The 15,403-nt window shown below is 58.8% G+C and overlaps 2 protein-coding genes across 3 annotated transcripts in view; both read left to right on the top strand.

Moving 5' to 3' along the window:
• The window catches only part of SEPTIN12 (septin 12), a 79,178-nt gene extending 71,385 nt beyond the window's left edge, over positions 1 to 7,793 (top strand). For both annotated transcript variants that reach the window (XM_067551236.1, XM_067551237.1), the window contains 7 exons: positions 662 to 743; positions 1,331 to 1,468; positions 2,728 to 2,845; positions 3,477 to 3,572; positions 3,807 to 3,903; positions 6,632 to 6,683; positions 7,038 to 7,793. In XM_067551236.1, coding sequence (XP_067407337.1) covers positions 662 to 743; positions 1,331 to 1,468; positions 2,728 to 2,845; positions 3,477 to 3,572; positions 3,807 to 3,903; positions 6,632 to 6,683; positions 7,038 to 7,182 — 728 coding nt within the window. In that variant the 3' untranslated portion in view covers positions 7,183 to 7,793. The remainder of the gene's footprint in view (positions 1 to 661; positions 744 to 1,330; positions 1,469 to 2,727; positions 2,846 to 3,476; positions 3,573 to 3,806; positions 3,904 to 6,631; positions 6,684 to 7,037) is intronic.
• A 30-nt stretch (positions 7,794 to 7,823) lies between these two features.
• On the top strand, positions 7,824 to 14,949 carry LOC137155162 (myeloid-associated differentiation marker-like). Its single transcript, XM_067551235.1, has one exon. It carries the CDS (start codon positions 10,984 to 10,986, stop codon positions 11,851 to 11,853), a length of 870 nt encoding a protein of 289 aa, XP_067407336.1. The 5' UTR covers positions 7,824 to 10,983; the 3' UTR covers positions 11,854 to 14,949.
• Positions 14,950 to 15,403: the final 454 nt, after the last annotated feature.

The following is a 15,403-nucleotide window of genomic DNA, read 5'->3' as shown; positions in this document are numbered from 1 at the left end:
GGCCCCCTCTCCCATCCTTCTGGAAGTCCTGGCGTAGCCTTGGATCCTTCTCCCCGTGAGCCGCAGAATGGACTCTGTGAGGCCCAGCAAGGGCCCTCCCTCGCCCCACACCCTACAATCTCAGAAGTGCGTGCTGCCCTGGGAAACAAAGGCTCTGGCTCAGCTGCCCCCATCCTGAGAGCGACCCCCTGAGGGGAACACCTGCCTGCCCCTGGCTCCTGCCCCTCTGCCCCAGGGAGGCGAGTGAGGTCTCAGAGGGCATGGTGGCAATTCCCTGGCCATGGCGGAGCTCCTATTGACCTCACTGGGAACAGGCTCCAGCCCCATCATCCCCATCCTCCCAGCCCAGCCTGCCGGGGCTCCAGCCGGACAGTTGTTGCTGCCCCCTGGCCTGGGTGAGCCTACTGGACAGGGATTCCCCACGCTGTGCCCCAGGTGCTAGCCAGATTGCCGATCTCCAGCGTGCCTCCCCAGCTCCCACGGCTGCTAGTTCCGGGCCTGGGCCGCTCGCTGCATGTGCCCGGATGGGCGTGTGCCCAGAGACCAGTGGGAAGCCAGCAGGAGCTGGGGAGGGGAAAGGGGCCCAGCAGGATTCAGCCAGAGTGGGGGTCAGGGGACTCCTGGAGATGCCTGGTGACCTTGCACCCTCCGTCCCTGCTAGTTATCGAAGAGAAGGGCGTGAAGATGAAGCTGACTGTGACGGACACGCCGGGGTTTGGCGACCAGATTAACAATGAAAACTGGTAGGTTCTCACCGGGCTCCCCGGTTCTGGGGATCCCCAGGGAAATCTAGCAGGGCAGGAGGGAGCCCAGCATGGCTGGCTGGGGGCAGGCCATCGAAGGAGGTGGGGCCTGTGGGAGGGGGCACCAGGGTTACTTACCGGAGGTGGGGCTTAGGCTGAGCAGCTGTTTGTTAATAACTGACACCCTGGATCCAGAGGTTCATGCGCTGGCAGTGTGGACTGTGCCTTTCAGCTGTGTGAGCTAGATCCATTGGGCTCCAGGCAGTTACCAGGGGGACGCTTTCAGAGGAGACCTTAAATCCCAGCTCTTCTCTGCTCTGTGGGGACACCAAAGCTTGAGTCACTTCAGTAAGAGTTAGGGATTTGGTTAAATCCCCCAGCCCCACCTCCCCGGAGGGTTTATACCATGCTCATCGCTGCCCTATCTGAGCACCTTCTGCTGGTGCTTCTGGCTGCTCGTCTCCACCCCAGAGGTGGCTGCCTTTCAGTGGTGGGTGGGACAGTTGCTCTGTGTGCGGTGCACATGGTGCCTAGGGCACCTCGGGGATGTGGTGGATCAGTCTCACCCCTTCTCTCCCATCACCCAGCTGGGATCCCATCATCAAGTACATCAATGAGCAATATGAGAAGTACCTGAGGGAGGAGATCCTCATCAGCCGCAAACGGAAAATCCCGGACACCAGGGTCCACAGCTGTGTGTACTTCGTGCCACCTACAGGCCACTGGTGAGTTGGGATCGGGCTCTGCCAGCCCCTGAGCGCTCAGGGCCCTGCCTGGCACCCTCGGGGGAAGTCTGGCCCAATACCCCAAATGCCTTGCTGATCTGAACTCTCCCTCAGTCCCCCTCCCTCCACACAGGGGAGAGGCAGCTTCCAGGGCCACAGCAGCATGTGATGTGCTCTGGAAGGGTCACTGCTGGCCTCTGAAACACACTGGCTGGGTGGATTTTATCAAAGCCGGGGGGAGGGGTGTGGAGGAGTGCAGATGGGAGGGCAGGGGATGCCTGGAGTGAAGGAGCCGGGCTGGGGCACACTGCCTTGCTGCATTTTCCAGGCCATTCCTGGTGAACATCAAACTGGGGGCTACTGGGTTGGAAACCCTCTGCCACTCCCTGGTGTAGCTGCCCCAGCGGTACACACAGGAGGGGCTGGGGAGAGATGGCTGGCCGTTCATTCCAGCAACCCAAAAGGGCCATTTCACACAGGACCCACCGTGGGGCAGGGTTTCCTGCTGTCCACCCACATCCGCTTCCCACGGCTATTAGGCATCCTTGGCCCACCTGGCCTTTACTTAGAAGCAGTTTGCATGGCCCCATCACCAGCTAGCGAAGATGAGCAGAGTGGACCAAACCCTGCCCTTGGTTATCCCCAGCCAACCTCGCTTACTCCAGAGTAGCTGGGCAGAATCTGCCCCTCTGATCTAAGCTATTCCTCTGAAGTCAGTCCTGGGATGGCTGGCTCATGGAGCTGCTAATGGAATGGGGCAGCCTCTCTGGGTCGCCAGCTTGCCTCCGGCCCGGGCAGTGACAGCTGACAGCAGTGACCAGCTGAGCTGGCTGGGGGCCTGTGTGCCACGTGTGAATATTTCTTGGGCCAGGTCCTAGTGAACGAGCATCCACATCCCTCGGGCCCCTTGCTGCCCGTTTCAGCAGAGAGGCCACAGACTGACACGGCGCCCCTCTGGGTCAGCCCCACTCCGGGGGCAAAGCTCGCCTAGCTGCTGCCGCTTTTTAGTTGCTTGAGGACTTGGCCGGCCGTTCCCTTTGGCCTCGCTGGTCAGGATGCCTGGAGGTGCCACTGCTCTGAAGCTGGCGCTGGCCATCTCTGCCCCAGTTTGCCAGCAAGCGTATGGGCCGTGGAGGGGCCTGTGTCGTGGGGGAGGCAGGGAAAGTGGTGTGAGGATGGAGGGGCCCCATCTCACTGCGCCAGCGCCCCCCTCTGGTCATTCTGAATCGCTGTGGTGGGGTGGGGTGTTTCCCTGGCAGGCTGCGTCCCTTGGATCTGGAGTTCCTGAGGCGGCTGAATAAGATCGTCAACGTGGTGCCGGTGATCGCCAAGGCGGACACCCTGACCCTAGAGGAACGGGCCGAGTTCAAGCAAAGGGTGAGGGGCCTCACAGGGGGAGAGGTGGAGCTCTCTAGGGCAGCTCAGCATGGGAACCCAGCGCCCTTGGGGCACAGCTGGGCGTAGGCAGCATGGCTTGAGGTGCCTCTCATCATTGGGGGATGAACGACATTAAAGGGACCGGGTGCAGTCCCAGCACCAAGGGCTGGTCTGTGTAAGATTGCCCCAAACCGCTCGGTGGTCTCCACCCATCCCTGACAATTGACCAGAGCAACCCAACAGTCCATGGGTCTCTTGCATTAAGACAGAGGCGACTAAGTGTCTCCTCTCCTCCCAGCTGAGCAGAGACACATCAGGGACAGAGGAAAGCAGGAGGCAGCATCTTATGGTCCTGGAAAGATCCATGGCATCTTTCACCGGCCAAATAGCAGCCCCTGCAATGACACCGTCCCCACCCCTCCTGAAATCCTCCTATGCCGGTCAATTGGATACAGGGTTCTCAGCACATAGGTAGTGTTGCTGTGTGCTGTTTAATAAGCACCCCGCTCCACCCCAGACATGGCCACATTTCAGCGGTAGGAGAGATGATACAATCTCAAGGACTTTGGGGCGAATGGTAGCCATCCCCATTGCTAGCACAGAGCAATTTCACAGGTGCTGTCTCCTGCAGATCCAGAAGGACTTGAAGGCTCACGGCATCAGTGTCTATCCCCAGGAGGATTTTGATGACAACCCAGACGACAGGATATTGAACAATAAGATTCGAGTGAGTGCTGGGAGGTGGGTGTACGGGGGGAAAGCTGAGTGGGGCCGCTTGCCTGTGGGTGCCTGCCGTGGCCATGCCCTGGACCCCTCTCTGGGCTGCAACAAGTCGCTGGCTGGTGCAGGCCGACGGGCAGCTGTGCTGGGCAGCGGCAGCAGCGATGAGGGGGAGGCGGAGCCTGCCCGTGCGGGGTGGTGCCCCGGTTCTACAGTGACCCTGCCCCCTCTTCCCGTGCAGGACAAAATCCCCTTTGCGGTGGTGGGAGCGGACAAGGAGCATCAGGTGAACGGGAAGAGGGTCCTGGGCCGCAAGACCAAGTGGGGGATCATTGAAGGTAATGGGCATCTCGGATGTGGCTCTGCCATGGGTGGGGCGTGGCTCCGGACTCCTCCTCTAAGCATTGAGGTCGATCCTGTCCCCCGACTGCTGGCTCCCGCTGGACCCCTGCTAACGGACGGAGGGTTTGCCTTGGAGCAGGGGAAGCCGAGCGCTCCCAGTCCTTGCTGTTTGGGGCAGCCCAGCACCCCTGGGTGCCCAATGGAAACAGGTCCCTTCTGTCCAAAGCCCGCTCCAGGTGTCCTCCCAACGCCTTCCTAGGCCCGCTGGGCAGGACGCATCTCCAGCCCAGCCACCCTCCAGGAGGGAAGGTTTCCTTTGACCCTGAGAAATGAGCTGCAGCCCAGCAGTGAGCTAGAGGTCATGGTGGGGGCAACTCAGCAGCAAAAAGCCTGGCTCTTGGTATTGGGGGGGTTCTAGTCCTGTCCTGACCTGAGAGCAAGTGGGGCTGGCTTTGGGTGTAAGGAGGGCAGAGGGTTAAGGAAAGTTGCCCAAACATATTAGACCCCAGAACATGGGGCAAAAGTTCAGACTGGCCCGTCCCTGGTTGGGCCCTTCAACCTCTGTCCTGGGCCTATGTGAGTGTGTCAGGGCAGTGGGCAGGGTGCCAGGCGGCAGGGACCATCCCCAGAGCTCAGACACTCCCTGCTTACCCTAGGGCCTGGAGCAGGGAACGCTTGTGACACTCGGGGCCTCTGCCCGCACCCAAGGAAGTGCAGCAGGCAGGCGTCCTCCTGAGCCAAGCTTTCCCTTGAGCACCAATACAGCAAGTGCCCCAGGGAACTCCTCCCCAAGAGAGATCCCCGGCGCGCAGAGGGGCCCAGTGGGGAGCTGGGGTCTGGCTGGGCTGTGCTTGCACCACTCAATCTGTGCTGCTCCGAGCGCCGTGGGACACAGGCTCTGCTGAGAGCCCAATGGCAGAGCTGGGGTGATGCGTGTTGTGTAGCTCCAAGCCAGTCCCTCGCACTCCAGAGACTGGGGCACACACTGGACTCGCTTCAGCCCCAGTGTCAGCCTCCTGAACTCACTGGAATGACGCTATCATTGAGCTTGGCCCATGAACTCTGCCAGGCTGGACCCCAGCTTCCCCGTCACCAGCGTGACTCCCATCTGGAGATCGCTGCGTCCCAAACTCCAGGGTGTGCATTGATCCCATGGACCACACCCCAGGCAGGGACGCTGCTGGGTCGGTGCCATGCAGGTGCTCCTGCAATCGTCCGAGCAATGGGAACATCCATCCTCCCTCCCTCCACACCCCAAGCCGTTGCTGTAGCCACAAGCCCTTTCCCCCAGTGATTCCTTGCACCTGCGCCTAGTGGCTGCTGTGGGTCAGCTGGGGCTTGGGAAGAGCCTCTTTGGAGAGTGTTACCAAGGGCCTCTTCATTTATTGAAGGCCGTTGGAACTGTGCGGCCAAGCTGCTGCCAGGGAAATTGTTCGAACTCTGGCTGAAGGCTCCCAGCTGCTGTCTGTCTGTGTTCTGTGCCAGAGGGAGATCTCGCCGTGCGTGGCGGGGACTGGCACAGCTGCCGGGGGAGCTGCTGGAGCTGTCATGGCACTTACACACCCATGCAGAGTCAGCTGACACACGCGAGCGCCCAGGCACATGCTGAGCCTCCCAGTAGGCTGTGGGACTGCGCAGGGACACGTGTATAACAACACCGAGGTGGGGCCAGAAGGGATCTCCAGAGGTCATCTAAGCCAGCCCCTGTGCTAAGGCAGGACCAAGCAAACCTAGATCATCCCTGACAGCTCTTTGTCCAACCGATTCCAAAAAATCTCCAATGATGGGGAGGCCACAATCTCCCTTGGACACCTGTAGACGCATGTGCAGCCATCAGATGTGTGCTAATGCATGCCTACTAGTTCTTGGTATTCTGTAGGGTGATCTTCTAGCCCCACCCTTGTTCGCAGCACCCACGTGTGCTGCTGTGTGCATAGCCTCTGTCCCCACCGCGTTCGCAGCACACCCGGCGAGATGAGACCTTCCTTCCGCTGACACGTCCAGACTCCCACGTGCCCTCCCATCCACGCGTGTGCAAAGCCTCTGGTTCACACCGATGACATGCCATCCCCGTGCAGCCACACACACAGCTTTCCTACACAGGCACATGGTGACCCCCACGAGCAGCTCCCATGCGCACACCTATGGCCACACGTGCAAACCCTCAGACCCGCCTGTATCCCCAACAGAGATGTACTCACAGGGCCATCCCTGGTAACCGGGGTTCCTGGGTCTCCTGGCCGCACATGCTGAGGCTCCGGTGCTGTGTGTCCATCCGTGCAGCTCTTGGGAAGCACCGCGCTCTGGCCACTTCCTGGACGCGTCGTCCTGGAGTTGGAGCTGCGCTTTTGAACGCAGGGATGCTGCTGCTCTGTTGAGATTGCAGCTGTCTGCATCTGTTTACCAGTGCACATGCATGGACACCTGCTGCCCCCTAGTGACTACCTGCCTCCTTGCAGCTCCCCAGTGGGAGTTAAGGCCACCTGGCTTGTGCAGTCCAGTCCTGGGGTAGGGCAGGATCTAGTCTCTCGGGAAAGGAAAGGACAGAGCAGCACAGATGCAGTCGAAGGGCAAGGCAGAGGATGAGACGGTGGCGGGGCACGGGGTGCTGCTCTGAGCAGGGTGGCTTTGAATGCATTCCTGAATCCCTCCTGTTCTCATCCAGGGGCTGCAGGGCTCCACCTACTCTGGGGTCCCAGCCTGTCTCTGCATCTTGTTTTTCAGTGGAGAACCCGGCACACTGCGAATTCCCCCTGCTGCGAGACCTGCTCATCCGGTAAGACGCCCGGCCGGGTCCACCTTCCCTACCCACACTGGGGGGAGGGGGAGACTGGCACCCACTGTGAGCCACCCTTGGCACCCTCCACTCCCAGTGAAAGCTGCGGGGGAGTGTGGGATGGACTGGGGCCATTGGACAGCGAGGGCAGCCCTTGCAGGATTGGCAGAGAGGATGACGCTGCTGGAGGGGGGAGGCTGGCACGGCGCTCCATGTCAGATGGCAGTGTAAAAGGCCCTGCCCCTCATTGTGGCTATAGGACGGCTCTTCCCAGCACAGCTTCGCCTGCACGGGGCTCTGGCCGCAGCTGCTCTTCCTGCCCCATTACCCCTGCCTCTCGCTCCCCCTCCCCAGGTCCCACCTGCAGGATCTCAAGGACATCACCCACAACGTGCATTACGACAGCTACCGCGTACAGCGGCTCAGCGAGAGCAACCGGCTGGCGCTGAGCCCCGCCAAGGGGCTGCTGGGGAAAGACGAGGTGGAGAGCAACCTCTGAGCTGGGGGAGCAAGGCATCCGCCTCCCGGACAGCGCCCATGGACTGGCTGAGGGGGGAGGAGCCCTGCTAAGACCCCACCCCCTGGACAGAGCCCCTCCTTCTCACTGCCCTATCCACATGCCCTAATGCTGGGCTGGACACTGTCTGTGCCGCTGCACCAACACCTTCCTGCCATGCAACAGCCTCAAGCAAGGAGCAACTCCCAGGGGGACGGGCCAGGCGTTGCCTCCAGGGCCCCCACTACTCGCCCTCCACGCCTCCTGCTTCCCCCACGCCTGGGCCCCCCAGCTGTTCAGAGCTGCACTCCCACTTGGCGACTGCATGGGACTCGGAGGCCCCTAGCATATGCTCCCCCTGCACTTCTGCTCCCTGACCAGCCCTCCCCAGTTACCATCAGGGCCCAGTGCGTCTCTGGGGCCAGTGGGCCTGACCCCCCTGAGACCCGAGCAGCACCCAGTGGTAGGTGTGGAGGCACCGGCCTTTCCCACTCAGTGCCATGGTGGCCCACACCATGTCCTTGGGACTGGGGCAGCTGCTGCTAACAGCCTCACTCCAATCTGCCCCACCTGGGCAGCTGTCCTGAGTCTCCAGCTCCTTCAGGAGACCCAGCGAGGGGCAAAGGGGGTGAGAGGGGCAGAGACGCTCCTTCCTGCTGTGGTGTAAGGGGAGCCCTGAGGTGGGGTGGGGAGGGGCAGAGCTAGCCCTTCCTGCTGGAGGATGAGGGAAGCTCTGGGAGGTAGTGGTACCAAGCCAGCCTCTCCCATGCCCTTAGGGGCAGCCCCATGGAATTCCTCTAGGGGTTTGGACCCATCCTACAGGACTAGAGCCTGTTGCTGCCCCAGAGGGGGAGGGAAGAGTTGGGATGGGCACTGCTAAGGTTTTGGGGATAGCAGAGGGGGACGGAGGCTCAACCGGCTGCCCGGTTGCAGATTCATCAGCACTGTGTGTCTGACCCACAAGTGGACTGGGAAAGGCCAGTGTGGGGGCATGATGCAGGCTGCCCCAGGCAGGAGAGTGGCATTTCGTGGGCAGGCTAGGGCTGGGGCGACTCTGCCATGGTGCTGAGTGCCAGGCAGCGGGAGGAGCAAGGGGGGGCATGGGGCGGTCCGCCAGGAGCTGCTCCCACTGCCCCCAGTGCGGTGCTTGTCATTTACACTCGGCTGTGGGGCTGGGGTGACTTCTCTCGCTGTAGGCTCTGGTCACCCATTAAAGATCCCCCTGCAGCCCTTGTCCTGGTGGCTGTTCATCCCCCCACAGGGAAGGAGGCAGTGAGAGGGTTTGAGGCTCCTTCCAGCCAGGGCATCCGTTTCCCTCCGTGCTCGGGACATGTCCCTCGAGGTCACTGCCACTAAGCCCCTGGACAGGCTGCCCCCCACGGCTGTGCGCTGCCTGGGGCGTCAGCCAAGCGTCTGGAGACTGAGCCTCGAGCCCACCAGGGACTGAGAAGCGAAGGCTGCAGCCCCCCTTCACAGGGCTGGAGGAGGCAGCAGTGTTCAGCTGGAGCTGTGTCCTGGGCAGCCTGGAGCAGCCCCCCCTGCCAGTCCCCTTCTCCGCAAGGCCCCGGCAGTAAGAGCCTGCTCCCTCTCCCCTCCCACGACAGGGCTGCTCGGGCCTGATTTTAAAGCCGGTCCCGGAGATGGGCACAACTGCCCCAACCCAGCCTGAGAGGCCTTTCACGGCCAGCCCTGACCCTGTCGCAGCGCCGCCTCTGTCCCCTTGTGCTTGGGATTAGCCCGGGGACTCCCCACACCCATGAACCATCTCTGGCCACCTCAGCGTGCCCCACTCCTGCCCACTGCTGCGCTGTGGGTGCTGTGGCCTCGTCAGCACACACGCCGCGGGGCACCCAGCGCATGAGGTGGTGGGCATGGGACACGGACAGGACGAGCCGACCCGACCCCAACCCTTGCAGTCCGTCCCTTTGGGTCACTCCCTACACCCTGCCAGCAGGGGGCAGTCAGAAAGCACCAGCCCAATGGCAAGGTGAGCCACAGCCACGCGGCCCCCTCTGGAAATCAGGCCCCAGAGGTCCCCAGGCACTGAATCCCCAGGATCAGCAGCCATTTTACATGTCTCTCCTCTTCTGCCTCCCTTCACCAGCCCCACCCCTGGGAACCCAAACACAAGAACCTCGCCTGCTCTATCGTGCCGCTGTTTCCCCGCGAGGGCCTGGAGTGTCAGGATCTCAGCCTAGGAGACGTGCTTTAAACGTGCCTGAGAGTCACGAGCAGGCCCAGAGCGTGATGCGCAGGCAGCACTAAGTTAAGCAAAGAGCCGTTTCCAGCTCGGCAGAGGCCAGGGCTCCTTTCACGTCACCTGCCCAAGCTGCTGCCGAAGGATTAATGGCATCTTCAGCGACTCGTGGCCTCTGTCCAGGTAGCTCAGGCAACAGGCCCCATCCTGCTATTTCTCAGTAATTGGGAGTTCAGACCCTCCAGGCAGCAGGGGGGAAGGGGTTACTTGTTCTTGCTGCTCAATAAGTACCCCAAGCCCTGGACTAGCCCTACAGTGAAAGTGCAGGGGGAAGAGAGCCAAGAACTGTAGCCAGTCAGAACCAGCTGAATCCCCTATGGTCACTTCTCCTTCTGAACCTCCTGGGGGCTCCCCTGGAACAGCAGCGACTGTATCAACCAGCCTCCTGCCACACACAGCCGGGCCCCACGCCTTGCACCTGTGTCAGGGCATGGCTCTAGCCTCACACACATCCGGCTTCACATTCCTCGACGGCTCTGCCACTTCTCTGCGGGCCTCACAGCACATGGGCTACTGGTTGCTAGCCCAGCTCAAGGGATGGACTCAAGTGAGTAGCCGTTGAGAGTTCATGGCACCTAATCCTCCTCTGCCTTGCACCATTTACACCTGCACCAGGTGCTACCAGCGAGGGCCTGATTCTCACTGACCCCAGCTTTGCAGTGGTGTAGCCCTAGTGACTTCGTTGCAGTTCCTCCTGATTTACACCAGCGTGGGTGAAACTAAAACCAGCCCCATGCCCCACACACACTTCGCCCAGGTGTGAAGGACCCCCTGGGGCAGGCAGGCTCGGTGAGGAGTGAGTCTGTGTGGACAGAAGCTTTTGAGCTGGCTTTCCCAGTTCCACATAGCAGCTCCCCACCCGGTGTGGGGGCAGGAGGATTAGTTACATGGAGTTTCCCATGGCTGCCTGAGTTGCTCTTTAACCAGCCCCCGTTAATGATCTACTTGGCTGCGGCTGAGCGGCCCCGCCCTGAGCCCAGAGGAGAGGCTAGATTCAGCTCCAGGAGTGAGCCAGGCAGCTGTCCCCCCTGGATGCCCCAGAAGCCCTGTTTGTGAAGGGCCCCCTTCACCCCCCAGCCCCATGCTGAGCTGTCGGCAGGCGGGCCCTGTCTGGGGACTGTGTGCCAGGTGGAGAGCGGGGCTGTGGGTGTGACCCTCCTGCTCATTCCAGGTTGGGCTAAGGCAGAGCCCAGGATAATTAGTCACTGTATCAGGTGTTTCCTCCTAGCTTCGTCTCCCTGGGCCAGGGTCCCACCCCCTTTGTCCAGATAAGAGCAAACGCCAATCGCCAGCTCACCCTGGAGTTGGGCTTGGGCGGTGCTGCTAGCCAGGCATATAGCCTGCGCCCAAGAGTGGCACTGCACACTCTGTGACTGACAATACAGCCTCTCAGACCGGTGCCAGCCCTTCACGCCCAGCGCGTGCCACAGGGTGCAGCCTGGGCCTGGCTTTCTAGGTGAGGGTGCCCCAATCCCTTGCCTTCCCACCTGGGCAGCCGCTGCTGCAATTGGTACCGGCTGCAGGGATTCTCTCCTGCCAAGGGCACCATGCCAGTCATCGAGCTGAATGCCCGCTCCTTGATCACCCCCCTGGGGATTGTCCGGTTCTTTGAGATCTTCCTGTCCTGCACGGCCTTCAGTCTGGTGGCTGCCGTCTTCGCCTACGGGGCCCCCGCTGGGGCCTGGTGTATGTTCACCTGGTGCTTCTGCTTCACGGTGTCCGTTCTGATCGTGCTGCTGGAGCTGACTGGCTTGCACCAGAAGCTGCCGTTGTCCTGGGATGACTTCACCAGCGCCTTCTCCATGCTGGCGACGCTCATGATCTTCACCTCCTCCATTGTGTACCCTTCTGTCTTCATCTCCGGCACTTGCTCTGGCAGCAAATGTGCTCATCAGGCAGCAGCTACGGCCATGTCCTGCCTGTGCTTCGTGGCCTACGCCATCGAGGTGGGACTGACCCGAGCCAAGCCTGGAGATATCAGCAGCTTCCTGGCCACTGTCCCTGGCCTCCTGAAGGTGTTTGAAGCCTACGTGGCTTGTCTTATCTTCTCCTTGGTGAGTAACATCACATATAATAAACCCGGCCTGCAATGGTGCATAGCCGTCTACTGCATCTGCTTCATTGTCACACTGCTCATCATCATCCTCACCATCGGCCGGTGTCTCACCTACATACCTTTCCCTTTGGAGAAAGCCCTGGTTGGTTACAACTTCTTGGCTGCGCTCATGTACCTGACGGCTGCCATCATCTGGCCCATCTACAGCTTCAGAGACAACCCCAGACCCAGTTCATGTGGCAGCAACTGCATGTGGGACAGACAGCTGGGCATGACCTTCCTCACCTTCTTTAACCTCATCGCCTACATCATCGACCTGGTGTACTCCTCCAAGATGGTCTTTGTGACCAGGCCAACCTAGCCAAGTGTGAGCGGCCGCACGGGGGAGGTACCAGTACTGAAGTGGTGGGAAGGGACGGGGACTGCCCATCGCTCAGGGAGAACTGCTTTGGCCTCAGTGGTTTTGCATTTCTTCCCTCCCCCCTTTCCTTCTTGGCATGTCCATGCACCCGGGGAGTGGGGGGAGGTTATATGTGTGTTTGATTTGGTTGCTGCCCCAGCACACCGGGAGCAGGTCGGGTGCATGCTGCAAGGAATCAGGGCGTTCCTGCAGAACATGGAGGAATCGGATGGGACGGGCGGGGAGGGACGCTGACAAAATATGCTTCCTGCTGCCTGTGTGCACAGCAGCCTGTGAGTGAGCTGCAGAGGGGCAGGAGGTGATGGGTTCCAGATTGGGACCCCAACCCAAAGCCCACTGAAGTCAATGGGCGTCTTTTCATTTCAGCATATGTTGGAGGGGGCCTGGAAGCCCGAATAGCATTGGGGGAGGGGAGGTTACTGAGTCCTGGCTAATTAGGCTGTTGTGAGCATTGTGATGAGTGACTTAGAGAGACTTCCCTGTGCCACAGACTCTGCACTGGAGAGAAGGCGGGTAAACAGAGCCCAGGGCTCCCGCCTCCTCCCTCCAGGAAGTGAGAGTTCAAGGGCTGTGGCTATGCAAACAGTTGGGGCGGGGGAGCCTGCCAGGGAGCTGCAGCAGGCAGGGCATGGGGAGCAGGAGTGCCTGACTGCAAAGGGATGTGGGGCTAAACTTTACACCTACTATCTGGTTTTCTCACCTTTAAGACACCCCATTAGGGCCAAACTCCAACCCATGCCCCAAAAGACCCTTCACTGCTCAGATGGGCCTCCACTTCCCCTCCTGATCCCTGGGGCGTGGGGAGCTGCCCTTCCAGCTCCCTCCCTCCCTAGGCAGAATAGGCAGCTGCCCCATTTGTGCACCTCTGCATGCTCCCCTCTTCTTCCCCACATTCCCCTGAGCCCTCCCAGTCTACCCCCCCCCCCCAGTCCCTGGCACCTCACCAGTCCCTCCCTGTCCCCTTTTTTGTCCCCACAACCCCATTCCTGGGTCTCCACATTCTCCCACCCCCACCCCCTGAGGGCAGCCTGGCTTCCGCCCCACTGGGGCCACTGGGAGGTGGTGGGGGAAGCCACCCTTTCACCTGCCATAGCAAAGGGACATGGCAGCCATCTTGGTGAGGGCAGCCTGTGGCTTCGGTCCTGCTGACAGTGATGGCAGATGGCCACCATTTGGAACAAGGGCTAAACTCTTAGGTGGAAGGCAAAAATGACCCGAAATTCCTGTGAACCCTTTCATGTGTGTATATAACACTGCAAGACTTGCAGTAAAATCAGGGGAGCTGGCAATGGGCCTGGCTTTAAGCTCTGTGGGTGTGTATGTGCACGTGTCTATGCACAAGTCTATGTGAATGCGCACACGTATTTCTTTCCAGTCCCTTTCAGGAAGCAAAAAGTGCCTCATACATGCAGTATGCGTGTCCCCTGGCAAAGTGATGCTTCCATGCGCCAGCTTAATAGTTTTCCTGACACCTGGGAGATCTGCCCTCATTCCCCGGGGCAGACGCTTAAAGGTGACTTGCAACAGAATTTTTTAAAATGGGGCTTTTGCTTTTTTTTTGCTTCTTTATGGTTGCAAAAAGAGTGTGAGAGTTTTTCCTACTTGTTTTGTACCTTAGAAATATCAGGAATGTCAAGTCTGGTCTCCCTGGTTTTGTTGAGGGGTCTCAAGGATATATTGTGAGCTCTCACAGCAGAGGCGAAGGGCTGGGTTTGTTGATCTTTAGCAAAGGCATCCTTTCTCCACAATGTTAATTTGCAATTGGAGTTAAATATGCCTGAAAACCTCCCTCTTTCCTCCACCTTTCCCTGCAAAAAAACACACAAAGTGTTTAAAACAGTCTGATTAGAAATTCCTCCGTCTCACCCTGTCAGTTACTCACCTTTCACACTCTTGGCTTTTTTGATCTCATCATTTCGCAAGTTCTCCTGTCACCATCGAGTCTTTCCAGCTTAGACAGGACTCGAATTTCTAAAGTGAAAAACAAGCAGAAAAAAAATGTTAAATGGCAAACCCTTTCAAACATTGCTTCTCTAGCATAAAGAAGCAGTAAAAGGACACAGAGCCTATTTGCATGTCACCTTTAAGGCTTGTGGCCTGGAGAGGGGTTGGGAGAGTCTCCATCCATGATTCCTCCTTTGGATGGTAGCACCAGATGAAGCAGGGTTTTTTCTGAGTGAAAGGGTTACAGAAGTTTCCCCAGGAAAGAGTATCCCGCCTATATTGATTAAACTGATTCTGATCCACTCTGGAGGCTTAGGGGTCACGGTATTAAACCTGGAGCCTGGTGTGTTACAGAGCAAGTCTGGGGATATCTAAGGCAAAAGCAACTCCAACGCATTTGATTTTGTATCTGTCCAAGCCTAATGGAGTGAGATCATGAAGAATGCAAACCCCTGGATGGAAACCCTTCCCTAGCTGCAGCATTCTCCAGGTGCAGGTACAATCCCGAGCCTTGGACTAACCCAGCGATCCCAGACTGTGCAGGAAGGGCTCAGTCTCACCTGGACGCTTACCGTGTACGGAGCCATAACTAGGCATTTTAGTGCCTGGAACAAGCAACCGTATTTGTGCCTCTTACCATTGGGGTTTTTTTTTTTCCCCTTGTCATTTTTCCACCTTGTGGCTTTGTGCCTGGGGCGGCTGTCCCATTCATCCCGACCTGGTCACAGCCCTGACCATGTACATCACTTGTGTGTGGTCATTGTTTCTGGGGTCAGGTGCACACTGTAAATAAAGTTTAAAACTGTCAATCTGTGCTAGTAATGTCTTGCTTTGGTTTTTGTCTGACCACGTATTACGGAGTCCCTGAATTCCCACAGCACTTTACACATACTAAAGAGGAAGGATAGTGGTGTGCTTAAGGCACTCGAGTGGAGGGCTGAGTTCAATTCCTGGCTCTCTACAGACCTCGTGGGTGACCTTGGGCAAGTCATTTAACCTCTCTGTGCCTCGGTTCACCAGCTGTAAAGCAGAGATAATATCAGTTTTCTCCTGCCTTCTGTTTGTCTCTTTTATTCACAGCGTAAGGCCTGTGGGGAAGGGCTTGTCTCTCACTATGTGTACATGCAGCACCTAGCACAAAGATATCCTGCTCTTGGCTGAGGCCTCTAGGTGCTACTTTAAATCTATAATAACTATTACCTTGGGAGTGTGTCTGGAACAAGGCTGTAAGACTGAAACTCCCTGTTTCTCTAAGGCCATCAGTCACTACTAATGGACAGTCTAACATTGAAATCTGGCTGAGCAGAGGTGGTGGGTTCAGTGGGGGCTAAGCTGTAAATTATCTCTGGAGATGAAGCTCAGCACACAGGGATTTCTGTTCATTCCCAAAGGAGACTGATTCAGGGAAACAGGGGCAGCAAGGCTGGCTGCCAAACTGCAGACCCTCTCCCCTCCACTGCTGTCACACGTTCCCATTGGTTGCTGAGTTGTGGTTGGTGGCCTGTGATAGACTGGAGGTCACACTGGACTCTCCCTTGAATTACCC

Source organism: Emydura macquarii, unplaced genomic scaffold (genome assembly GCF_026122565.2).
Source record: "Emydura macquarii macquarii isolate MOO-44397 ecotype Brisbane River unplaced genomic scaffold, CSIRO-AGI_Emac_v2 contig_1348, whole genome shotgun sequence".
Taxonomy (NCBI): Eukaryota; Metazoa; Chordata; order Testudines; family Chelidae; genus Emydura; species Emydura macquarii.
This window is presented reverse-complemented; position numbering and strand designations above follow the sequence as displayed.

Coding starts and splice junctions, on each gene's coding strand:
- LOC137155162 (XM_067551235.1), top strand. CDS start 10,984: ATGCCAGTCATCGAGCTGAATGCCCGCTCCTTGATCACCCCCCTGGGG.